At 34.8% G+C, this 27,907-nt stretch overlaps 1 protein-coding gene across 7 annotated transcripts in view; it reads right to left on the bottom strand.

Moving 5' to 3' along the window:
• KDM4C (lysine demethylase 4C) overlaps positions 1–27,907 on the bottom strand; it is a 260,274-nt gene that overhangs the window by 167,349 nt on the left and 65,018 nt on the right. The window contains exon 9 of one of the 7 annotated variants that reach the window (XM_033003745.2): positions 112–184. The exons of the other annotated variants lie outside the window; for them this stretch is intronic. Coding sequence (XP_032859636.1) covers positions 146–184 — 39 coding nt within the window. The 3' untranslated portion in view covers positions 112–145. Of the gene's footprint in view, positions 1–111; positions 185–27,907 lie in introns of those variants that run through there. 7 annotated transcript variants of the gene reach the window in all.

Below are 27,907 nucleotides of genomic sequence, written 5' to 3'. Positions count from 1 at the left end.
TTTGAGCACTCTTGCCTCAGGAGGAAGGAGATAGTACTGTCAGGCACAAATTGAGGTCATGTCTCAATAAAGTAGGACAGCTGATGTCTCAATAAAGTAGAGGTATTCCTGCTGAAATCTTGATCCCTTTCCTTCCAGGCCTCTTCTATTCTGAAATAATCTCTGTATTTAAACAGCATAAATCCTTGAAAGGAAAGAGAACAATACCTGGAGACTTGTAAACAAAAACATACAACAAGGAGTTCAAGGTCTACTATACAAACATAAAAGCAAGTTTCTAATCCTCTCCTTTTTATGATTCTGTTCTTGAAAATATAAATATTTTACACCACATTTCTTCAGGAAGTGCAGAACTGTAGAAAGTGAAAACTGTAAGAAGGTCACCTTGTTGCAAACAGGAATCAAAACAGAAAAATAACAAAGCCATAATTCAAATAGATTAAAAATAGAGTCTGTCAGAGTTTTTAAAAAAGTAAATAAAAAGTAAAAAAAGCTTGTTATTTTCTTGGCTGTAGGAAATGTATTTGTGAACTTTTTAAAACTCAGTATTTAGAAACAGACATTTAAAGGCTGCCTGAACTAAGCATCTGACCTAGAAATGATTTTCAGAAGTAAACCCCAGCTGAGCTACTGTGTTTACAATCAAGATTACGATTGTCTCATTTTCTAAAAGCAAACATAGCCATAGAGTATAAATTTGTCTCCAGTGGGTGTAAGTCCCAACACAGACTGAAGAAATCCTCTCTTATCCAGCCAGTTCTCATATCGTATAATGAGCCCTATCACACAGTGGAGTAATTAAGAGTTGATTTTATATAGGAGAACAGCACTGGGTTTTACTTGTGGCACAGGTATAAGGCATCTGTAATGAAACCCTGCAAGAGAAAAGCTAGGGAAAAAAAAGGATTACGTACAGCCTTTATCTCAGACTATAGCAGGCTTTGTTTGCTAATACCATTAACTAACTGGGTCAGTTTTAAATCTTGGAATCTATTTATCCTGTATAAAGAGATTTCTATTTATGTACAAAAATTGTATTTACTGTGGATATAGTATTTTATAGACTATATTCATGCTATACTATGAATTTTTGATTCAGAGATGTAGAAAGTGATTAAGCAAGGCAGAAAAAGTGTCAGAAAATAGAAGAATTTTTATAGCACCCCTCTAAAATTAGCCAGTTGTCGTGGTTTGAGCCCGGTCAGCAGCTAAACATGATGCAGCTGCTCACCCACCCTCCTCCCACTTGGGAATAGGGAGGGAATCAGAGGGGCAAAGGGAGACTTGCGGGTTGAGATAAAAACAGTTTAATAACAGTAACAGAATAATACACTGACACCAGTATCAACAGGTAATGTACAATACAGCTGCTCACCACCCACTGACCGACACCCACCTGCTCCCGGCCAGCGAGCCCAAACACAAAAGCCCCACAGCCACACTCCCAGAAGTGGCAGCCCCTACTGGCCCACTCCTGCCTTTATATAGTGAGCACAATGTCACGTGACACGGCATATCGGCCAATCGGGACCCAGCACTCCAGCTGTGCTCCCCCCGCCCCCGCACACAGGTGAGGGCACTGGGACCTGGGGAGCCCCTGGGGTCTCAGGGGGCTGCAGCTCCTCCCGCTGCCAGACCAACGGGAACTCTAGTCCAGCCCCAACTAGGACAGCCAGTATATAAAAATTGTTAGAGTTTTGTCTGTTCTCAGGGAAAGCTCACATGGCAAAAGACTTTATTTAGATACTGTTAATTCCTAGAACAGAGACATCACTAACAAATCAATACTAAACAAAAAGTAAAGTGTGTATAAGAATACAAAAAGGAACAGTTCAATCATAAGCATGAAAATCACAGAGGTGGAGCATTTTAAAATGTTCTAGTGAAAAACTGATGTCACTTTTCAACATTAGTATACAAGTCATACCATATTTCCCTGAAACTCACTACTGAAAAACAACATTGCAACTTTTAATTTCACACAGCCTAGACACTGCTATTTCTGCATACTTCAAAATCTGATTTGATGAATGGCCAAAAAGCACCCTCTCCTTACCTGTTCATACATATGAAAAGGTTTCAGCTTTTTTTAAAACTAATTAAAACATGCTAGACAAAAATCTTGTCTTGTTAGACAAGACGTAAGAATCATCATTATCATTTGTACTGAGCACCTGATTTACTAACCAAAGATGCTGCAAAAACAGTTTTTACAGTCATCTTTATTGTGATTCTCAAAATCAGATTCGACATGTTATTGACACCATGAACATAATATATATCCTCGTAATCATTGCAGCAGCAGGAAAACAATGCTCAGCAATGCTGCTTTTTAAGATAAAGCTCATAAGCAAAAGAAAAATTTTAGAAGTTCTTTTAACACTTTACTATAAATGATTATAAACTCACTTGTAAAGCACAGTAACTTTACAATGCCATACAACCTGTACAGTGAAAGTTTAATGGCATTAGGAACTTCTGCTTACTCCACCTTCTTGAAGAGCTTATCACATCATACGCCTTGGTTTAAAATTCCCAAAAGACTCTGAAATTAAAATATTAAACTAATTATTTACTACTAATTCACCTATCTGGCTATTTAATACATTTACTTACTAATTATTTTTTACCGACATTTAACTAAGTGATACTGTATCACAGGACAAAGGACTTACATATTCCTATTTTAAACTACACTATTTTAATTCATGAATCTTTGGCTAGCTGATCAGCATCTTTTCATTCTCAGTCACAATACCCTGTCTTCATGTAATATAGTTGGGTGATAACGTCTACTGAAAATGTCAGATACATCCACAAGACGTTTTTAATACAGCCATGAATTTCACAAAATCCAGCACTGTATTTTTATAGATATTTACTATTTGCATCTTAATTTCAGAATTATTTAAATTATATCCTTATTTCTGACCACCAAATATTTTTACAGATTTTTAGGCTAAGCCATTATTTCTTTAATGACTAGTGAAGTTAAAAGGTGATTCTGTCAATGTAATTTTAAATTGATTGGTGGAGCTGCTTAGAGAAAAAGTGACTTGCTGTATATTGCGTATTGCCTAAATATATTACCTTGCCATATGATTTGAAGGCAATTTTAAATTTATGTAGAAAACCACATTTTTCTGGTACCTCCAACATTGCGATGTCATCTGATATTAAAATTAAGTAAATAATAAGCATTTTTTAAAATCTGAGCTGTAAATATGCTTTTTATAGGCCAAAAACAGCAGTTACCGTTCAAAATTAAACCCCTTCTCCGATGTTATCTTAAAGATATCCTGTGTAGATATTACAACACCCTCTCACATTTCCACTGACTAACAAATGTGATACTTCTGATATCAGCATATGGACTCCACAGGCACATCCTGGATTTTTAATACAATTCAGACAGAAACTTAGTAGGGGCAGAGACACTGAAACGACACAGACTTCATTAAAATATTGCTGTTTGCAGAGATGTGTAATGAGGGAAAGCAATAAACAGACAAATACTTCACACATAAACAAACTGTAATTATAAACTTAAATGTATGCAACCAAATACAAATCTTTCCCCCTCAGGTACCTTAGTCAATTCTTAATAAGATCAATGTCTGTTATTCATACAGTAACTTGACAAAGTAAAGGAAATAGCTCATTCATATTTTATAAGTACACTAATATGCAGCTTTATTGAAGATACCCTTTCTTGAAAAAATCTTTGAGGTTTCCTTGACTTGTGTTTTGGGATATATATTTGTATTACATTATAAACCATAAGTATGTCTCACTTCCTAGGTCTCAATATATATTTATACAATTGTCACTTCATCTAATATTCAATCTTCCATTCTGGACACAGTATTGAGCTAAGTAGAGGCAACACTACACAGTTATGCATGCAGTGCAAATGACAGCATGAATGTATAAAGGCACCAGATGAAATGACAGATGAGGCTTTAAAAGAATGGTGTATGTGGAGCAAGGCATAATAAATAGAGCAGCTGTAAATCCAAGAACCCCAATGAAGCAAGAAATAGACAGTTGTTGAGTGGAGTGCTGACTGTATCCAGGCCATGTCACAGGTAAGGCAACAACACAGAAGCAGCAATGGCACCACAGAATTTAACCTGGCCTTTGCATAGAGTCTGCAGAAATCAGAGAATCATCAACAATCAAGGAGAAAACAAAATCTGTGATGAGAACCTGAAAATCAGTGTTCCCTTGTCTACCATATGTCAACAACTAATCCTAGACAGACTGTTTGGACAACTTAGGAAAGATGAGTATTTCATTGTGAGAGAACGAGTGTAACAAAGTGAGTAAGTGAAATCTACACAGAAATGCATGTGAATAACCAATCATGTTTAAAATTTTTAAAAATCACCTTCCTCTCCTACTGAGTCTTGCACTGAGCTTTTCTGTCATGAGAAAAAGCATGAAATACAATTATTTAACATTTACTTTTGCTGCCAGCACTGGAAATTATTGTCTGAGCAGAATAGGCCATTTAACATTTGGCATATCCAGGTCATTTCTGGGTTTTCAATTTTGCTGGATTCTGTTTTGAACAATGTGTCAGCAAAATCTAGTCTAATTCAACTCTCAGCTCAAGTGATACTTTCACTTAGGCTTACCAAAAAGAAACATGACAATTATAAAGAAAAGCACCTATTTTGTTCTGGGCTTGAAGTACCACTAAACTAATTTTGTAGACAAAGCAAAAATCAGCTAAAGAGCTTGAGTTTCAAATTTAGTCTTTCACTCCTCAACCTACTAGAGAGGAAAAAGTGCCCCAGAAAGTATAATTAGTCACACCAACTCATGCACTGGAGATGCACACAGGCTGAAACAAATTCCTATGAGGTACACAGCTCTCAATACTACTGTATCCAGATTGATAAAGTCTTAGCAGAGTCCTAATAGAAAGGATTTTTAAAAGGGGAGGGGAGTGGGGGAAGCGGAAGCCACCAGGATTGTGGGAACTTCCACAAAAGAAAACAAAATAGCTGATCACACAAGACCTCTTTGAAGCTACTGCAAAAGGTTCAGGTAAAATGATACAACTATATCGTTCTGGTGGAATCCAATATAAGGATCCTGATAAGAATTTGTATTATTTTTAAAAGGCTTGGGAGGAAACTTAATCTGCAAAAAGTTTGAATTTTCACTATTTCTGATTATTTTTAATTATATTCCTCACATTTTGAATGTAACTATTTCCTACTGCTTCAAGGTTTCTGTTACCAACAAAGCACATAGGGTCTACTTGTTGGCAACACTGCATGTGTTGCATAGAACTGCTCCTCAAGATTTACACTAAACAAAATTGCTGCATACTTTCAGACACTGCCAGAAACAACAGCACAGCCAAGAAGGGCAAAGCTACCTGAAGAGAACACAGAGTTGAAGGAGACAGAACAGCGCAGCAGGCAAAGAAGCATGCAGCTTCATGAGAGTGTTATGAAAATCAAAAGAAGGGGGAACAAACTGGAAAAGAGATTTGGATAAGAGCAGAGAGAAGATGGAAAAGTCTGCATTGGAGGAACAAATAGGCAAGGAAATAATACGAAGAGACCTCTGAAAACTAGGCACTGGTAGTTAGAGTAGAGAGAAATACGGGTGAGGAAAGAGATGTGGGTGGGTGAGACAGGATGGATGACAGCACACACAGAGAGACCAGTGACAGACTAGTCTGTAGCCACTGGAATACTGTCTCCTCCAGACCTCAGAAAAGAACATCCAGAATCTACATCCCTCTTTCACCAGAAATAAAACTTAAAAGGCAGAGCTTATGCTTGATCCCTTCAATCCCTAGAATAACATTCAGAGTGAAACCTGCGAGTTACCAATCACTGTGTTAGCTCTAACATAAAAGATATTTATGGACAATGTAGAAGTCCAAGTTTCGTTGTAAATCACACATGAAAAATTTTCCAATTCTATTTTTTAAAATACATTTAAATCTGTCGTGGTTTGAGCTCAGAAAGCAACTGAGCACCACACAGCTGCTCACTCCTCCGTTCCCCCGCAGCAATGACGAGGGATAAATAAGCCAGGCTTGGGATTAGGTATAGGACCGGGAGGGGCAGATCACCCATTATGGTCACAGGCAAAAGGCAGACTCATTAGAGGAAGGAAAAAAAAAAGAAGAATATACATTTATTACAGACACTAGCAACACTTAACAGAGTAGGACAGTGAGAAGCATTGCCACATCTTGAGAACACCTTCCACCCACCCCTCCCTTCTTCCCAGGCTCAGCTCTGCTCCTGATATCTCTACCTCCTCCCGCAGTGGCACAGGGGGCAGGGAGTGGGGGGTGCAGTCAGTGCTGCTGCTTCTTCCATCTTTGGTGGGGGAGCTTCTGGAACTTCTCCCCCTGCTCCATCGTGGTCCTCCTCTTACAAGAGACAGTCCTCCACAAACTTTCTCCGACATGAGTCCCTCCCCCGGGCTGCAGATCTTCCTGAGCTGCTCCAGCGTGGGACACCCCTACATGTTGCAGTCCTCCCAGTGCTGAACTTCAACAGTGGGGTCCATCTTTTCCCACAAGACCCCGGCCTTCTTCAGGCACAGCACCTTGATCATCCATGAGAAACACCTCACAGGCCATAAATCAGTGTCTGCTCCACCGTAGACCTCCATAGGTGGCAGGGGGGGCCACCCTGCCGTCTCACCACAGGATACAGGGGGGTCTCTGCTCCGGCACACCTCCCCTCTCCTTTCTTTCTCTGTTCCTCCACTGACTTTGGTGTTCACGCAGCTGCAGCAACTCCTCCTCACAAGTCCGACTCCTCCTCAGCACGTCTTCTTAAATACGTTATCACAGAGGCACAGACAATTGGCTTGGCCTTGGTGCAAAGGTGGAGCTGACTTGGAGCTGGGGAAGGTTCAAGAAGCTTCTCACAAGGGGCCACCCCTATAGCCCCCTCCCCTGCCACCAAAAAACCCCACCACTCACTCAAACCCAGGACAAAATCCTAAATTAAAGGAAGTATCACAAAAATAAATGTTGCCAAGTCAAGAATTATCACACAGGAAACACTAGGATCTAAACTGCATGAATACATTTAATCCATTCCATTATGTCTGTACGCTATTGTATACTTTTTAATCAAATGACCACACTTATTTCTAAATTAATATCTTTCACTAAATGCGCAGGACAGATATGACCTGTGAGAGAATAAGAATTTTGTAATTGTGAATTTTGCACATCTTTGCAGACACTTGAAGATGTAAAGAGAGCACAGCAAATAACACTCTAAGGGAATGCTAAAACTCACTTTTTAAGGAAAAGGCACACCTACCAGAAGAAATTGATTGTTTCATTTACTCAGTCATGGAGTTCCTGTGTGATGGCAGGCTAACCACAAAATGCAATTTTTCATCTAGCTTATAAAATGTAGGCAGTAGCCTATAAAATATTACAAAAGGAAACTGCAAAACTGATGACCTACTATGCATTTTAAGCCAGCTAAACTGGTTCAAAGAGCTTCAAGAAAATGCTAAAATTTAAAATGCAAGTCACTGGCATCTCATATTGGACACCTTAAATCAAAAAAGTATTTCATCCTTTATACCTTTTGAGCTTAAAGTTCCCCAGCTGTAAAACGCAGATAATAACACGAACCAATTCACAAGAGTATTGTGATGTTAAATTAATTTTTATGAGGTTTACAGATGCAATGATGAAAGTATTACAAAAGCATCTAGAAGGAATTTTCTTTCTTTTTGGTGCCCAGTTTGAATAATGAACAGTATGACTACACAGTATACGCTGTGATAAAGGAATACTGAATAATTCAATCTTGTTAATGGAGTAAGGTCCTGTAGAAAAATATGCATCTGCTCATAAAATTGAAGATTACATATTAGCATAACACAGGTAAATTAAAGTTGAACTGACACTTTAGTTTTGACAGGCTAATTTTTCAGTATTTGATTTTGAATCATTGCTGTCCTTTACAGACAAATTTCTTGATCAGTGTAAGAATGACCTAATGACCTACTAAGATGTTAACTGTTTAATTTTAGTCTTCTCTAAACAACAAAATGTACAGAACACCTTGCTGCCATGCAGACAAGTCAAAATAAATGAACTGTCTGAAAATCTTAGGTTGACATTTTACAAGCACCTCTCTGTGAATCACTTTGTAAAGGTGCATTTGGTTTGTTTTTATCAGTATTACAGGTTTTTCATGAAAAGACCTACTTAGAGAAACAACTGGAATAAGAATTCAAATTAAGTTGTTAATCTCACAGTAAAGCACCTTAATGAAAATGTAAGGCTATCGTTTTACAACTGCTGAACTATGCAACACCTACCAAAATAAATAATTTGAAATATCTTCAACAGTTTTGTATATTAGCAGTGACTTTTAAATAAATTTAACCATTGTGTAAACAACTTTTTTTTAAAAGCATCTGTAATTACCAAGCTGATTACAGTTTTAGTTACAGCTGACTGAAAAATACCTTTTTGAGTTGACACCAAGCAGTATTTTACCTTACTGAATGATTTCAAGGCACTTTAATTTTAGTGTGTGGTAAAAGTAAGGTTGGGTTTTGGGTTTTTTTTTTACATTTCTAACTGCAGTTTCTCAAACAGAAATATATGTACATGTGAACATCAAGCTCACCAAGATGACTGACCAATGATCAGCACATGGACAGCGTATGTGACACCTTCAGGTCACACTAGATTTCTACATACTATTTTGCAACTCTTGCATATGAATTCTGACACTTCCTGGAAGCTTCTAATTCAACCTGAATAAAACATCTGAATGGAAAACCTGGATTTAGGAGAGACTATGCTAAAGATGACAAATCTACTCTCAGAAAAATCTCCAAAGCTGTAACATTACTAACTCTCAGAACTGAAGCAGCTCAGTCACATGCAAGAATAGTTTATGTCTACAAACACTACACAAAAGCAACAAGGGAAAGACAGTGACAGAATTAAGAAAAAAAAAAAAAAAGCCAAACAAAAAAAAACACCAACCAAAAAACTCCAAACAAACAAAACCACACAAACATACCCATTCCCAAAATAAAACTAACAAAAACAAATTAAAAAAAAAAAATAAATTAAAAAAAAAAAAAAAAACACAAAACCACAAACTAACACATTTCACTTGGCTGTGTTTCTCTGGCATGGTAGAAAGCATGTGGCATGCCATATCTGTTTTTAGCTCCCGGGTAATCAGCTAGAGCCGCAAGGTAAGTACTGCTCAGAACTCCTCTGTAATGTAGGACAGAAAAAGTAGACTCTCTTCAAAAATCTCAGAAGTTAGGACAGCTTTGGTTGCAGGAGACTCTTCAATCTTAAGAACAACTTCAGTTCTCTATTACTATTCAATTTTAATGGCAGGACTATCAAAGTAGATAATAACTCATAGATTGAAGAAGAAGCTTATGCCTAGCTTTCTTTTTGCTAGAAGACTATACAGGACTAGTGTTAGAAATTTTACTGTGTAGGAATAGTTTGAAATACTGCCAACTGTGTAGTCCAGATATCATAAAAAGCGCTTCCCCCACCCCTATTTTTTAACATCCAACCTTAAAAGTTAACTTAACCAGACTTATATATCTCATTTAGGTGACTAAATTAAAAATTTTTATACCTAAATAGTCTAAACTGCTCCCCAGAGACCTGCTCTACTAGCTCTGTAAAGAGCTCAGTATATTAATTCAGGCACTTCCTTTACAAGTATGGTACTAGGAAAGCTTAAATAATTAATGCATTTTCAGTCTCAATTTAACTTTAAATGAGAGATTTAATATCTCTGTTTCCAAATATTTTTTTTCCTTATGTTTAAGTATTTTTAGCAATTGGAATATTAAAATACAGGAACATAGCAAGTTAAATCTGAATGTACAAACTGAAGTAAACATTTTCCTGAAAATTTATTTTAAAAAGTACTTATACATCTAAATATGAAGACAGGTATGTACTGCAGTTTCCAGAAGTATACTGGAGCCTAATTCACAAAAGCTCTTCACTGTCACCGGCCAAAAGCAGACTTCAACACCCCATTGGAAAATATATTTTCCCATAATACAAGAGTCTGCACTTTCTTTGCACAGCAAAAGCCAGTAGCTATTTGAAAGATGATTGTGGATTACCATATCAGAGCTTTATAAGAAGTAAACACTGGTTTCCCTAAGGCACCTAAGAAAGACACACTGATAACATTAAAAATACCACCAAGAAATTTCTAACAATCACAGGCAGGATGATTTCTCCTATCCTACATGCCCTCAAGCACCTTTTCCTTTAGCACTCCAATGATAAGAATAAAACTTCTTTAAAAATTCATAGTGAATTTACTCCTGTTATAATTTTATACAAATTATTTCCATAAAAATTAATATAACTCCTATATTCAATACTATTAGCAAGTTACTGCAACAGAAAGCAAAATATTGTAAACAATTATAAACATCAAAAGATCCCTGATTTTATTTTTCCTTTATGCAACAGAATATATTTAACACTTAAAGAGAACTTATTCTGCCTAGCAGTCTGCTTTTTCTGATTATATGTATCTCAAACAAAATGACAAAAATAAGACTGAATTTGTAAGTAATCTGATGCTGCTACTTTTTCATACCTGAAGGCTGTTACACATGAAGCTGAAAGGTTGACAGCACTTTTCCTTAAAAAAAAAAAAGTAAAAAGAATTGCCCATATCTTTTCTAGAACCTGGGAAGCCAAACACAGGATATGGATTTCAATATAACAGTGTTAAAAGTGAAGTATGAAAGTATATTAATACTAAATGTCTTCTGGAGCATTAGTGAACCATTTCATATATATTTTTCACATTTATAACAGCACTTATATTCAACAAACATGAATCTAAGAAAGCTACTATTCCAAATGAACCCACATTAGACTGCATCTAATCTTTTTGGTCAAATATGGTCAAAACTTTAATTTTCCTTCACCATTAATATTTTTATTCACATTTAGTACATATTATTCTTGGTCTGACAGAAAGTTAATGTCATCCTTTCCAGAAAAAAAAAAAAAAGGCAAAAAAAAAAAAAAAAGCGCACACTCACTAATGACGCGCTTTACATTTTTTTTTAATCTCTGTTTAGATCAATCCCATTGGTTGCATCTGTTGAGTAAGTCCTTTCTGTTAAATGTAAAATACAAGTATATTACACCCAATGGCTAAAAAATGTAACATAGGAAAGATATCTTTACTTTCCACTTCTCTCATTTGCTCAGCATCACTTTTAATTTGTTTGTCTTCTAGTTCTTCTTCAAGTCTCCTTTCTTAATCCCTGTTAACAAAACTCCTCAAAACAGCATTTATATTACCAGCAGCACCATTAGACCTTGTCACTAGCCTCATCTTCATGAGTTTTCCTCAAAAAACATCTCATTGCAAAAATTTCTATCAACAAATCACCAAACATGTCACCTTTTTTTCTACCAGCGTATTGTTCTCTGTGTGGAAACGACAGCTCTTAAAACTGCTCTGCGCAGATTCAGGCAAGAACAAGCAGGCCCTAAATTTTACTAGTTGTTTCATGATTCAGTGAAGACTGTTTTCCACAAAAACTTTTATACCAACAAGCCTGCACTAAAGAAATCCAACATATATTCTCAAGTACACATGATACTTAACGATTAAAACACTGACCCCTCAAAAAGTAAGTATGGTTCATTTATTGATCTTCAATTCATTCATTCACTGGTCTTTTTAGTTGCTACACATGTTTTCTATTACTTAAGACTAATTTATTGTATGTCAATAATAGAAAGGCATTAAGTATTTTCTCACTGTTTTTAAATTACATTACAGAAATCTTTCCAGTCTTCACTGGATGTTTATCCAAGTTTAAGAAACTGATTTTTCTCTTCAACAAACACAAACAAAAGCGTTCAAAATAATTATTTGGATCTAAAATAAATACTAAGCTTTAGTAGCTATGATAATAGCTGATTTGTCAGATTTCAAAGAGAATTCATATATTACTGCTTGGTGACAAATAATGATTTTTTGAAAGGGTCTCCCTCACAAGCTCAGAGCAGACTCTTGACTGACAGACAAAAATAAGAATGAGCAGGGCAAGTAAAGAAAGGAACACGGTGCCAGAATAAAATAAAAATGCTTTCTAATGTTCACTGAGACATAACATGGAGAAAACAAAAGAGCAAGACTGTCAAAGGTGACTACATAATGAAGTTTAACAAGCTTACAGCCTATGCAGTGCAAAAAGAAAAGTGGACAAAGTATGAAGAATTCAAGCCAAAGCCACTGTCACTGCTGCTATTTGACTATGCAAATATTATTAAGCATTTATTAAAATTGAAGTTACCCATGCATATAAACACTTATGCCACAAAAAGATATAGAATAAAATTGTTTGAGCTCAGAGGGCAATTGAGCACCACACAGCTGTTCATGACTCCCTATACCCGCCCAGCGCTGAGAAGAAGAAAATAAGCCAGACATGGGATTCAACATAGGACAGGGAGGGATAAGTCATCCATTATGGTCATGGGCAAAAGGCAGATTAGTTAGGGGAAGAAAAAAATAACATAAATTTATTACAGGCACTAACAACAACAACACTTAACAGAGTAGGACAGTAGGAAGCAATACTACCTCGTGAGAACACCTTCCTCCACCCCTCCCTTCTCCCTGGGCTCAGTTCTGCTCCCAATATTTCTACCTCCTCCCCCCAGTGGCGCAGGGTCTGGGAATGGGGGGTGCAGTCAGTGTTGCCACTTCTTCCATCCTTGAGAAGGGGGAGCTTCTGGAACTTCTCCCCCAGCTCCAGCATGGCCCCCCTCCTACAGGAGACAGTCCTCCACAACTTTTCTCTGACTTGAGTTTAAAGAGCAGATTCTTTCCCTCTTGTCATTTTCCCTGTATTTCCCACATTTTTTTCATTATCTCATTCCACCTACCTTTACCTTCTAAGATTTTCTAATTCTTATTTTCTTTTTCTGTTCTTTCATTTCTACTGCTGCTGAAATTATGTTGCAAAGAGAAGGCACATAATGCACCAGTAACTTTGTGCAACAAATAGGAGTCTGCATACAGCAGTATACACCAATTTGAGTATCTTCTTTGCACTGTGTGCTATCTCTCAACCACAAACCAAGTTTATACACAGGCTGTCAAAACAGATGGGCACTTTAGAAGACAAACTATGTATTCATACAAGTCTGAGCTTGGCTGAAAATAGCATATCCTTCAGCCACACAGATACACACACCCAAATCGTGTACTGTCTGTCACCTTTTGCTGAATATGGTCACTCCCCACTACAACACAAGCCATCAGCTCCTTTCTCCATCCTGATCACCAGGCAAGGACACTTTGTTTAAACTATAGCAGCTCATAGTTATAGGCTTAGACAGTCCTAGCAAAACCCACAATGAAGCTGTCACAGGCTCACATTTCACAAGAAAATGATGGAAGTAATCTTATTTCCAACATCATACAACTGGTATAAGACCCACCAGAACTTAAAGCAAAGATGACAACAATGTGTGGACATCAGATGGGCCATGTAAACCAAGTTGTCACTGTCAATAAAGGCTGGTAGAGCTGCCCAAGGGACACAAATAAAAGAACTAAGTTTAAATTAATTAATTAAATGGCTATGCCAAAGAAATGCAGAATATTGCTTTTACTCAGTATTTCTGCTCTTCTTATATAGGTGTCAGAAATTTTTGAATACACTTGTTATGAGCTGTCCCATGGGTGTCATTTTCCTTATTTAAAAAAAGAGAAAAAGTGCATTCAGTTGGTTCAGAAGCAAAGTAGCTTGAACCACCTACCATTTTTCCCCCTGCTTTGAGAGTTTGTACTGAAAATAAATACATTCGACATGTTTAGAGATTGGATATTTTCTAACTGAAACAACACAGTTATCATACCTTAAACTCATTATGTACTTTCTTCATTTATAATATGCAAAGGCTAAAAATTACATGTACACAAGCTAACTCTACTCTACATCACAAAGCATTATATTGTAGTTTACAATCTTTGGGAGACAAGTAAGATTTGGTAGCAAATTTTACTTTCATTTATGACAAAATTACAAAAAATGCGCTCTGTGTCTCAAAATTATTCCCAAGTAGAACATCTAACCATGGTTAGTCTATTTCAGAGAAATTCTAAAATAAAACACATAGCAGCTCAAGACACAAATCATAAAGAACTGATTGAATTCCAGCATGATTTCTTTATATTGTAAAGACTTCCCAGACAAACTTTACCTAAATACCAAGAATTAAACAGTATGCTGACACAAAGCACCAAGCCAAATCTATCCATTTTGCACATATATGCATACATTGTTTTATAATAAAATTCATAGCATATGTACCCAAAATATCTAAATGTTTTCACTGCCAGAATCATCACACCCCGCCCTCAAAAATAAAATGAAGACAAGAAAGAGTAAACATGAGAAGCCAGAACTGACATAAACTATGGCAATAAACAGTAAAAACAGTAAGCGATTTTATTGTTTCACTTTGGAAGAGATCAAGAATCTGGGTCATCTAGCTACCATCTACTTTCGTTTTCCAATGAAGTACTCTGCTATTTGTTATCAGTTGACATCTCCATTTCACATCAGTTTGAATGAGATTTTGTTCCAAAACATCAAAAATAAGCAAGTTTACAAGATTAATTTTTAATCTGATTAGAATGAAGCATGGCTTATTTTTATTCTGAAATCAGGTATATTGTAACTTTTACTTGTTACCTATTCATAATTTAGAGGGTTTTTTCACACCTGTTACTATTCCAATTACCAGCTGGCATAGCTCAGCAAGTAACAATTTCCAGATCAATTAAATATGCTGACTAGAATACCAATTTCCAAAACTATTTACATTTAGAATTTTATTATACTAATTACAATTATCCAAGTGAAATTATCAGTCACCTATTATTTTGCTTTATATTACACTTTTGAAATGATTACATGATTATTTTAGAAAATGTGGCATGTATTATACAAGGTCTAAAAATTTTAAACATATCAAGCATTTTCATTTACTACCTTCAGGTTTCATAAAAGCTACTCCATTATAGATCTCAAACTAATTTTTATTCTTATGTCATACTCCTAGAATCAGTATTTCAGAAATGTTCCTCTTTTTATCTTTACAGTCATTATTTCATTTCAGTTCACGCTCTCGAAAACTGCAGTGTATTTTATACATAGAATTATTATATTTTTGCTGCACTTCTGTATTTCCAATGCTAATACTGTTAGTTATTTTAAGATCAAGAATATGAAATGCAGATTGCTAAAAGAAAAATAATCAAGAGCATTATTTTCCTTTTATAAGACACATGGTCTTAACTGTTTTATAGCTATACTCAGTTGTTTAAAAGAAGGACAACACTATCTCTCATAACAAGAAAAGTTATTGATGCAAATCATTATTTCACATGAAATTCAAAGATGAAGAGCAAATCATCAACACCATTCTTATGCAGCTTGGGACATGCACTGTAGGAGTAACTATATTCCCAGAACAATTTCTAGAATGTGATCATTTTGATTTGGAGTGTGGGGAAAAAGTTTAAAACTGCTTGGCATGCAGTTTTCCTTGAAATATATGTGGGAGGTCTTATGTTCTCTTGAGCATCTCCATTTGTTTTTAAAATGTCCTACCTCCAGCAAGTCTGTAATCAAATGATACAGGTAATTTCCACCTAGCGAACTATTTCAACCATCATTCACTACTTTATTCTGAATTAAAGAAACAATCAAAGGTATATAATAGAAATTTGAAGCTAAGATTCACTGATACATAATAAAGGTCCTATTTAAAAGAAGAAATATGAGATACTAGGATATCTCCTTTTGATTCATCTTAAACATTGCAATAGGTTAAAGGCCATTGCAGAGACTTTTTTTTTCAACAGCCATGTTTGTAATCCCTTGCCATAAAAACAATGTCTTAAAGGAATATTGAATAAATTAGCAAGACTTGTAATACAGCAGTCTGTTTTCAAGCAATGTGAAATTTTGTTTAGAATTTTTTCCAAAACTTTTTTTATTTGCTTCTAACAAATTCACTAGTAGGCCTCAACTCTCCTACATATTATCATCACAAAATAAAAGACCATCCATTTTCTGCCAAGTACCTGCTTGCTCTGTAAAAACAAAAATTTGATTCAAAAATGCCAAGCAACCCATCAGTGCTAAGATGACTTCCATTAAGACAGCACAACCGAAGGAAAATCTGACTATGGCCTCAGAGAACATGCACAAAATAGGATTTCCTTAACATGCTCTAATAGATTCAGGCAGAGAAGAGAATTTGATCTGGAAATTAATTATCAGCTGTCACAAAACATGGACATCATTAAAATTAGAAAAAATGACAAATATGATACAACCTAATCCTTTTTAAGCTTAAATCTGAAATAATACCAAATAAATAGTAAGCAAACACTTAAATTGTGTCAGGATAAAATTTCAAACAGAACATTTTTTAAATAGTGTCATACAATTAGAAACATGAAAAAACGTAAGTTTATATTGTCTTATCTGGCCATTTCCATCATCTATATTTTCAGTAACAGACAGAAAAGTTTGAAACACATCAAACAATTCTGTTTGAAGAGAATAAAGAAGAAAAGTCCATAAATAAAATCCAATAAAAAGAAAAAATCAAAATATATTAGAAATCCAGCTCTCAAAACTGGTAGGCCAATGATACTGTACAGCAGGCAGAAACCCTGGTAGAAAGGCAAACATGAAATCTCACTAAAAATAAAGTATTACCTTCTCATGGCTTTCGAAATAGCACATGCCAAATATATTTAAACTGACTTTGAACAGGATTTCACTCTTGTCCTCATGTGAGGCATGAGATTTCATTTAATTTCTAGGAGGCATTTTGGATTGTACATCCTTATTCATACCACAGCACCTTGGTACTGCAGACTGACATGATACTGGTAATGTTACTGCTAATGTGGCTCCTGTATTCCTCTCATTAATCACCACATCGGCCCCTTCTGGGAATTTGTGAAATACAAATACACAGGTCTGGGTCAGCCTTTCATTCTTATCACCTACATGTCAAAAATTCATATATGAAATTAGTATCTACACACCAGTCCTGAAACTGGAAATAAAGACAATAGATTGTAATAGGTAACCAACAACACACCATGGAGAAAATACAGCCTTTTGGCAGAGGATCCTGGATACCCAGGTGCTGCAAAAGAATGGATACTTAAAGCCCAAGCAACGCTTTTTTCTTCAGAAAGTAGGGAAAGGTTCTTCCCTTGCCCTGGTTTGTACATGCATCTTTTCCCAAACTTCCCCTTTCCCCTCGGCACTGTACAGAGAACTCTACTCTGTTTCAGCATTCATCAATAACAGATTTTGTGCAGAAACATTAGGACAGTGATATCTTCTACAAATATGTCATACATGTAGTATGTCTCAGCTTGCATATACTTTCATTGAAGTAGTAAAGGAGTTCTGATATGCAGATGAATACAATATTTTAAGTGCAAAGAAATGCAAAGCAAGCACAAGAGGAAGCAAGACTGTCAATCATGCGAGAAGGAAATGTTAATTTTTTTAAGATTAATTCCTCCCCCTGATTGATTTGAGGGAAAAAGGGGAGTATCATCTGGGATGATAACTAAATGGAGGTTTTCAAGCACCTCACTGGATCTAGGAAAACATGTATCTCAAAATGTACATGCTATATCTGAGCAGGTGAAGGCAAAGTGTACTCAAATTTTTATCTTCTCATGTCAGTGTCCAAGAGCACAGTTTATTAAGTGTTAGTTCAAACTGAAACAAGGAGGTAAGAGGCAGGTGTCCAACTCTTAAGCTGTCACTTAAATAAGCCATATTCCTAATGTACAACCTTTTGTCTTGCATAATCAAGAGAAAGAAATGGATTCAACAGTTCTGAGATCAGACAACTAATGCAGGTTTAATTTAAAATGCCCTCATTACTGCTTTTTAAAAAAAAAAAAAAAAGCTATTCTCAAGTCGAAAAATAGAGTATGGGGAGAACAAAAAAAAAGGGGGGGGGGAGACAAAAAAAAAAGAAAAAAAAAAAAAAAAAAACACAAAGCCCCCATACACACACCGAACAGAATCCCTGCTATTTTCTTTACTACCTGCCAATTCTATACACAAATATACTAAATTTTGGGAATTAATGGTTTTACCACCATAATCTATGCTACTCCATCACCACACAGAATAGGATCAGCGATACTTAATATATACATGCAGTATTTTCTCAAGTCCCAGAAAAGACTATACTGCATTTATTTCTAATTGAAGTTGCCAGAGGAAAAACAAACAAATAAAAAAAGAATGAGGGAAGGAAAAAAAAAAACAAAACACAAACAAAAAACCCCAAGCCAAATCAAACAACAACAACAAAAATAAACCACTCCACACTTGTAGCTGTATTCTTCCTTTCTCTTGCACTAAAATTGCAAAAATACAAGTTTAATTATATAAATAGTTAAATGGCATTTGAGACATGAAGTTAAAAACAATCAACAACTTTTTGATAATTAAAATGGGACTAGTTTAAATAGAACTACCTAAAATAAAAAGTTACAGAAGCACCAGATCAAAATATATTTCTGATAACAAGCTTGTCGCTTCATTACTTCGGTTTGAAAATAAGTTCTAACAGACACTTGGAGTAAGATGTTACAGATACATTTGTTCATGACTAGTTTACCAGCTTCCTTCATTAATCATATTCTCCAATACTCTAAAATATCTGTTGCATACAGAGAGGGAACCTGGTCAGCATCAGCTGAAAGCTTACTTAGTACATTGCTACCCAAAAACTTCTTCACTAAATTCATTAGGGAATCACCATGCTGAATAAGCACCCTGGATATTTTATATTTTAATGGAAATGTGCCTAATAAAATTAGTTATGTCTCAACTTGTTCTACAGTCTTCAAAGTAAACATCTTTTGTCATTTGTCAATATCACATGTATAATAATTATGAAACAGTGGTGACATACGTACTCAGTTATTAAGAGCATTTTAATAACAACTATGGTTTAAACATCAAAACTGGTAAAAAAAAAAATTCCCCTTTGTCCTAGAACATGGCACAATGTCAAGTGTCTAAAGACAGGGTAGTATGATAAATTACCTAGCTAGTACATTTTAAGAAGTTACCATCTCTCTACCAAGACACATTAAATGTTCACATACATGTGCTAAGATACAGCACTGAGAATGAGAATGGTTTAGCTGTGCAAGTCATCCAGTTTATTATGCTAGCTTCTTATTTTCCTCACTTAATGCTGTTATAATGGATAATATTATCACCAACTGGAGTGAGATATCTATAAAACTATCTTTGTATTCACACTTTGTATTCATGGTTTTAAAATAATGAAACACCCTTTTTACCATAAAAAAAAATGAAAAGCCTGAGATGCTAGAAAGGTGATTTTTGAACTATTTACCTAACGTACACATTGCTGGTTACATTTGCATACATATACTATGTTCATTTTGACCATCAAACAATGCTATATTTAATTAACCATTTGTGTATGTTGTGAGCTATAACCATATAACCAGCTCTATATTTATACATGAAAATTCTGGGGTTTCTTTTTCAATAAAAAGCCATAATAATTATTACTTTCATTTATGTTTCCCAGCCTATGACTTCTATACATGCTGAAGTTGATTTGAAATTGCTCCCATTTTGCAACAGAGTGATAGTGTGAAAGACTGAATGATTTCATCAAATCCTATAATTATTGGCTCACCTGGAACTAGAACAGAATACATGAGTGCAAATAACTGTGCAAAAAAAATAAATGCAAAAGCTACATTATGCCAAATAGATACATTCTTCATGATCTATTCTGTCATTTTTATCTGCATGCAGTACTCGAATGAGTTCTACTGTTATTTGTATTTTAAATATTACAGCTCAAACAGTGGCAAATTAATCTTCAAAATAATTTTGGTAATAGAGGAAGACCAGTATTATCCAATGAATTTGAAACAAAAGTAGAGAGATGGATGCAACTGCCTAAGGTCATTCAGCAAGTCAAGAGCAGAGCTGGAGCTAGAACTCAAAATCTTTTAATCCTAGCCTCATGTTTTAACACTGGTAAATGTTGCCTGTCCCAGGCTGTTAGCGGGAATTGTATTTATGCTCTGACAGTAAAATAGACTCCTTGAATGTGTGATGCCCAAAGGAGAAGATGAAAAACAAGAAACCATATGTCTAAAGTCTTTCTGAATATGCCTCAAGAGTACCAGAAATAGGAAAACATATTAAAAAAAAAAAAAATTGCCACACATGAATATCCACTTTAGGATTCCAGATACGTTTTGAAAGAACTAAATGAAAATTTAAATGACAACATAAAAATCAAACAACTATCATAACAGATTAGTATTAACATGACATACACTAAAAGGTTATGGTACACACACTTCCTAATGACTGTAAAGGCTCATTTTACCACCTCAGCCATTAAACAAAACTCTTCCTGTCACAACATATAGAATGAATGAGTTGTAATGGAGTCCTGAATCTACTTTTTCTTAATTATCACAGCACAGTTTCTCACTACACTTAACTTACAACACATGTACTCACAGTCTGTAAAGTACTACAAGTTCTTCATAGGGGAATTAATCCCACAATAAAATGAAAACAGATATAAAAAGAAATGATAGAAATACTCCCAAACTTTGGACAAGTCTGTGCCAAGAAAAAGAAAAAAACAAACAAACAAACAAACAAACAAACCAAAAAAACACTGCACAAAAAAAATCCCACATGCAAAAAACCCAAACAAACAAAATAAACAACAAAGCAATACACAAAAAAGGTGCATCAGCTAATTGCTAAGGGTACATCAGCTAATCCAGTAAAAAGTAACAGTATGTTTTCCCATCCCCATAAAATCTGGACATTATCTGTCTGCTTATGAACTCAGCAAATACCTCCCATAGGGTATAACTGCTAGGAAGTTTATATAGCCTTCTGAAAGCACGCAAGAAATGCTAATACCACAGCTCATTGCTTTTTCATCATGAGTTCATGTATTTTCTCAGTATTTACAAGTAGGTGCTCCTTTAGTTAAAAGTAGAAATAAAAAGATCAACAAATTAAACTCTTTCAAGGAAATGTATGAAGTTATATTGCCCTCTGCTGATGAACAGCTAAAATTGGACATAAAACCAAAGCTCCAATAAAGACTTTGAATAACGTATGTTACTGAAATTCAAATATTTGTTTTGCTATAATTCCAACAGACCCCAAATGTCATTTCTGTTTTTCAAAGAATTGTCAGCGAACACAGCAATATAAAAGAAATCTGACAAAGAGAAAACATGCAATTTAGGTTTTTTCTGCTCCAAGAGCTGGAAAATAAACTTTGCTAATTTCATTTTACTCTTACTCAAGCTTACTTGCATGATCTCACTTTAAATTACTTACCATATGAAAATGTTTGTCCAATCAAGGTGCATATTATTATCAATTTTTTCCTTGAAATGAATATGAAATGATATCTTATTTAGAAATAAGCAAAACTATCTTCTCCACATTGATGTTCAAAGGCAATTTTTAAAAAGAACTATATATGAGAGGATAGGAAGGAACCTTATATCCAGTCCATACAGACTCTTTGATGATAAAAATATACTTACACAGAGTACAAATCAAACGGTATGCTCTTATATAGCTTCCAGATCTCATGCCGGTTAAACACTGGGTTTACATTTATAAATATTTCAATCGTTAGTTAGAAGAAGTTCTTTCTGCCTTTTAATTTTTTTTCCAAACACTACAGCATACTGCTGGTAATGCTAATGCGTTATTAACACCTGCTGGGGCTAGAGGGAACTGAGACACCTAATTCAGCACCTCATATGGGAAGATTTTACAGAAAATGTTTGTCATTTTAGTTTTGCCCTTGTCTAGACTACTATTTTCAATACAACTAGTTCAGGTAAACAGCAGCAGTGCAGATACAATTGAACATACTTTGAAAGGCTTGACTAGATCAAAATATAGCCTAAATTCACTTCCAGTCTTTAACTTGTTAGTCCTGCATGTGCCAAAGCACAAATGCTTTACCTTAACTGCAGTTTTATGATGTGTTAATTAGATCACACTAGGTAATTTCATCTCATATCACAAATTTAAGTACTAATCTATATAGGCCTCTGATTTCCTTATACTCTTCCTAGAATATGATTAGCAGCGTGCATAGTATAATAATATCACCTTGGAAATGAGGCAGTATGTTGCCCCAGTACACAAATAATGGTTTTGCATTTTTTCAATAGGATGTTTTCATTATTTCTTTTTGGGTTTTTTTAAACCACAAAAGACTTCAAGGCTGAGATAAAATGGGCAAACAACAGGAAACAGGGAGTTGTGCTCATCTTAACACTGTTTTCTTCAATCTTTCTATTTTCAAAGCCACTTTCAATAAAATTCAACAAATTTAAGACAACAGAAAAGAGAGCATTCTAAATTGTGATTTCCTGTGATTTTTAGTCTTGCCCACACATGGATAGTATACAATGTCTTAATATAACAACTTATCTTTTATTTACAATACTCATACGTACCACAAGATAACAACAAGAACTATCTGAAAAGGGAAGAAAGAATAGGAACCATGACAAAATACTCTTAGTTCTTGCTTCTACAAGTAGCAGATAGTTGATCAAATAATATGTATTGGTGATGTGATTAAACAGAAATATTCAGCTGTCAAAAAAGAGACTGTGTTTAGGAATATGAGTAAACCAGCAATTGGTATAAGAGAAGAAAGTTAATGTCACACCACTAATTATTTTTTCAAAAGAAACAAACAAAAATGCCCACCTTAACATCTGTCCTAAAGTAATCTCAAGACTGGTCCTAAAATTAGAATTTTTCATACCGCATCCACACTCGCACGTCACAGAATCATACTGGTTGGAAAGGACCTCAAAAAGATCATCTGGTTCAACCTGTTATGGGAAAGACAGCCTAGATTTACCTCATTTCAGTGCTCATTTCCCACACAAAAATATCCCAAATTCTAAACACTGGTTAACCTGAATAACTTTCCTTTGTACAGAGACCTTGTGGATTAGGTCACCACACCACTCTGTGTTGAAAAAAAAAAAAGTTTCTTATTATACAAACAAAGGCCTATTAAGATCCTAAACTCCATAGTTAAAGCACAGCTATTAAGATCCTAAACTCCACAGCTGACAGCACACCTCAGTCTTTTTAGAGTATGATTTCAGTTTTTACACTACGTATGATTGATTACAAATCCAAACTAATTTTCTTCCACATCCACTGAGAACTTTTGTCCGTTATGGCCAACACAACTGAGGAAGAAGATGACCATGTACTTCCCTACACAATGCTTACTCGTTGACTGTTCTCCTAAATAACTAAGCCTCTGGAATTTCAGCTTGCAAATGGCTTCTAAAACCGTGATTCTGAATAATGTCTTACAATGACTATTGCTACACCTTATATTGAAAAAAAACTATTTTTAGAACAACAAAGATTCATATTTGCCTCATCAGAATAATGGCATAATAGTTTCCCATAACCTATATTCCTCCTTGTTCGTCTCTTTGTGTAATCTTCATTTACCTCCCAAATTCATTGCTCAGATTCTAAATTCTTCAAGACATATCAATGAACTTCTGATATGCTTGTGGGGAAAAAAAAAAAAAAAGTAAAATAAAGTATTTTCCATTAAGAAGCCCAAGCATTGACAGAAGTACACAGCGCATGGTTTTGAAAGCAATAAGCAGATATCATGATACATATATGTACAGCAGCAATTATATCGAAATATCCAGCTCATGCATATTCTCAGACATTCACTGTTCAACTATGTTGACACTCAACTACACTGACAACACCAGAAAAAAGAAGCAGATATCAGCAAACTAAGGGGAGAGGGAAAAAAAAAAAAAAAAAAAACAAACAAACCATCAAACAAAAAAATCCCCACCAAACCAAACTCAGACTCATAAAAGTGCTTACAAGTTTCTATGAAAAAAATCTTTTTCACTTTAGCCCAACACTTCAAATGTACAAGTCTTCAGTCATATATCTTAAACCCCCAGATACCTGTATTTTTGCCAGTAGAGTTTCCAGTCTGCCTACAGTTTTACTACTTATGCAGTACAGCTCATCATTTCTGTCTTGGGAAAGGTAAACAGCTCAATATCCAAGCCAAGCTAGGACTTCCAAAATAGGTATTATCATCATCAGGACAGATGTACTAAGAATATTCTCCACACATGCCTTGCAAGATTGAGGTCCAAGTGGAAGACTGCAGCCATTTTCATTCACATATTTCACAAAAAATATGTAGAGGCTGCTTGTGACCATGTGGCAACAGAGGTGCTGCCATGCTCTTCTAGAAAGTGTTTCAGGATTCATAAAGGATGTGTACATGAAACTTCCTAGAAGATAGAAGTTCTTCATCTTCCACCTCTTGTGAGGTCTTCAAGCCTCACCAAGTCAATGTTCCTGTAAGTAACATTTTAAATCTTCTGGGGGAGGACACTGAAGCCACACATTTAAACCACGTCAAGATGCACTAAAGCAGCACTACATACACTCATATCGCCTAAATCCAAGAAATTTAAGTGATTTCCAAGAATTATATAGAATTTTCTATTATATATTTATATATATATATACACACACACACATATTTCTATTTTCTATTAGATAGTATTCTCTATATGAGACTTTAGGAGGACTTGACATACTCCTGTGAAAACAGAACAGTTTCCCCCAGGTAGAAAAATTAATGTTTATAAGGGTGGCTTCTAGTCATTCTGAAGTGATGGCTGTGGATAGTTTAAAGTCAGAAATACTCAGTGTAAGGATCTAAAAGGTCAGGATGGACTCAGGAAAAAAACAACTGAAGGGAAATATTATCATGGTGGTTTTAGAAACAGAAGCCTTAAAAACATAGGTTATTCTCTTACACTGAAATGATCATCAGAGAACTGACAAGATTACAGAAAAAGTCCTAGCCCAAAGGAGACACAAAGGAAATAGTCATGGAAATAATCTTCATTTCAAAGCCTTTCTGAGAAAATACACAAGAAGCCCAAAAATGGCATGATAAACTAATAATCCTCTAAGATCAAATGAAGCAATTGCTCACTGAACTCCTCCTATCTTTGAACTTGCATTAAGGTTGTTGTCCAGGTTCTGCTAATTTCACCTGTGGCTTATTAGAATTATTATCTCACTTATCTTCATTACTGCAAACCACTCACTTTGAAAATTGCTTCTTGGATGGTAACTTTAATGAAATACATGATAGTATGAAATTTTAAACTAAGTATTTCCTGAAGTTGTAACTAGGATTTTTCTGTACTTGTTTTCCCAGTAAATGAGGTAATAATGGTCAGGAAGTCATTAATCTTTCCTGGTATCTCAACCCATTCATAGTGCTAAAAACATAACTTTCCAGAAAAGTACTTGAAGAAATTAAATGTTCAGAGAATAAACTCTGAACAAAATCTTAAGAACTCAAGGATCAGAGACAGAAGGTCTACCAAAGTCCATCTACGTAGGACAAAAATGTACTTTCAGAATTTAAAAGAAAATGCAGATTATGTTTAGAATTTGCATTATAGAGTGTCTGATTGCTATTCAGTACTATCACTCATTAAAAAGTTGTGTGCACACTTTGTATTTTTCAGTGAAGTAGTTCTGCTGAGTAGTTATTTCAGTGACTTAACAATACTGAAAGTCAATTTCACAATTACAGTAAAGGGCATATATAAAGTAAAATGGTTTCTCTTCTGGGCTAACAGAAAACTAAAAAAAAAAAAAAAAAAAAGTCAAAGATGCTAAATAGGAATAATGAAGAGAGAACAACAAAATGTAAAATATTTTTTCAGCAACAGACAGGATGCAACAGTTCAGATTATGACAAAGGTTCCCCCCAAAAATCAATCTAAATGAAAGTGATTCAGAAGAGTAACAGGGTGACAGAGTAACTATGATCACAAATTCAACCAGAATGCTAGGTATTGCTAAAAGTGTCTTTACTGTATGAGTGACCCCTAGGTGATCACTGTTTAAAAAAAAAAAAAAAAAAATATGTATATATATATATATATTTATACACTGGGCAAACATCATTTTAAATAAGAGATCTACCAATTCAAGTAATGGCTCTTTGCAGGTAGAGAGGTCACTTGACAGCCAATCTACATATTTCAGTAGGCACAACACAGGTGCAGTACACTGTTCATCATCATACTGACTGATACTTCTGCAACACCTTCTGCTATTCACCAAACCACGTGGTCCAGAAGAAAATTCTGAAGAATGTAAGTGGTCTCTTGGTCCAGGAAATTCTGAACTGCTAAACTATCCATAAAAATGTATTTTATAAAGGCATATTCCTTCTAAAAGTAAATATAATGATATCATTAAAATAATTTTTATTCTCACATGTTGTAATTATGACACATTCATGTCCAGAAAACAACTTGTATTCAATTTTTGCCTACAGTAAACCATCATATCAGTAGTTTCTAAAAGCAGCAACAAAATCTTGAGCAGTTCTACTGTAACAAATAGAAGACTTAAAGAAAAAAACAAAAAAGGAAAAAAGACAAAAAAAAAAAAAGTTTTTTTCTAAAAACCCTGGTTTTCTTCATATCACTGTATTTAAAATTTCAAGACATTCTGTAAAATTTACACACTAAGGAAGCCCTCAAGAAACAACACTCCTGCATGTCACCTGACTTCACATTCTTTCTTCTGAAAAGATAGTTATAGTCTTTCAGACTCTGCACAGAACAGTTTATCACTAGTAATTTTTATAGACATGGCCAAATGATGGTAATGACATGAAAAGATTTGCATTTATCTCTCTGGTCACTACAGTTATGAAAGGACTAACATCACAAATGTGACATGAATCCCCTTTGCTTAACTCAGATCTTTCCCTTTTTGGATTTACTGAAGTGAACACAGTCCATTTGCCAGACATCCACACATTTGCCTTATTTAGCTATGATATCCATGACCTAATATCAATGCAAAAAGTCAACAACTAATCTTATTAAAGATTAAATTAAAACAGTGCAAAAATTTTTAAAAAAATTTAGAAAAATCTTCATTGGCTAATTATCAGCATTCTCATTTATGAATAGTTTTGAGAAAACACTACATCAATTCTAACTTGCTTTCAAAATTCCTATAGTATCAATAAACTTCTTTCATCTTATTTCTAAAGATTCACAATATCAAGTGCAGTCATATCTGATGATCTGATTGCCCCTTCAGTTTTTCTACCATATATTAATGTATTTGCAAGTATTTGCAACTAGTGACAAAACAGAACTCAGAAAACAATGCAGACGTTTATACATTATTTCAAGTAATCAACTAATTAATTTATAAATTACTTAAAGGGAGAAAATAAAGCAAAGCAAATGAAGGAATTTTAATTATGAATCATATTTTCACAGAAACATTTGCAGATCGTTCATGCAAAAGATACAAATTCATTATTTTTCAATAAAAAATAGCTTTATTAATACTTGCAAATTGTTTATAGAGCATCTAAATAATACCTTTCTTGATGTATTATCTTGATTAGTAGGACAGTCAAGGAGAAAACCAAGTAAGTACAATTATTAGTTCACACTGATGACAGTGAGACCCACTGTGGATTATCTCAGAGAAGTAAGAGATGAATAAAACTGGGAAATAACAAGTATGCTGCTTCGCAATGCTTTTACACAAAATTATTGTTAATTACTTTGAAAATGCTTAATCATACATAAGCTTGAAAGGCGAGCATAACCACACAACCACAGGCTAGGCCAACACACAA

This window comes from Tyto alba, unplaced genomic scaffold, assembly GCF_018691265.1.
Source record: "Tyto alba isolate M040663 unplaced genomic scaffold, T.alba_DEE_v4.0 Super-Scaffold_42, whole genome shotgun sequence".
Taxonomy (NCBI): domain Eukaryota; kingdom Metazoa; phylum Chordata; class Aves; order Strigiformes; family Tytonidae; genus Tyto; species Tyto alba.
Note: the sequence above shows the minus strand (reverse complement) of the source record. Positions and strands in the feature narration are given on the sequence as shown.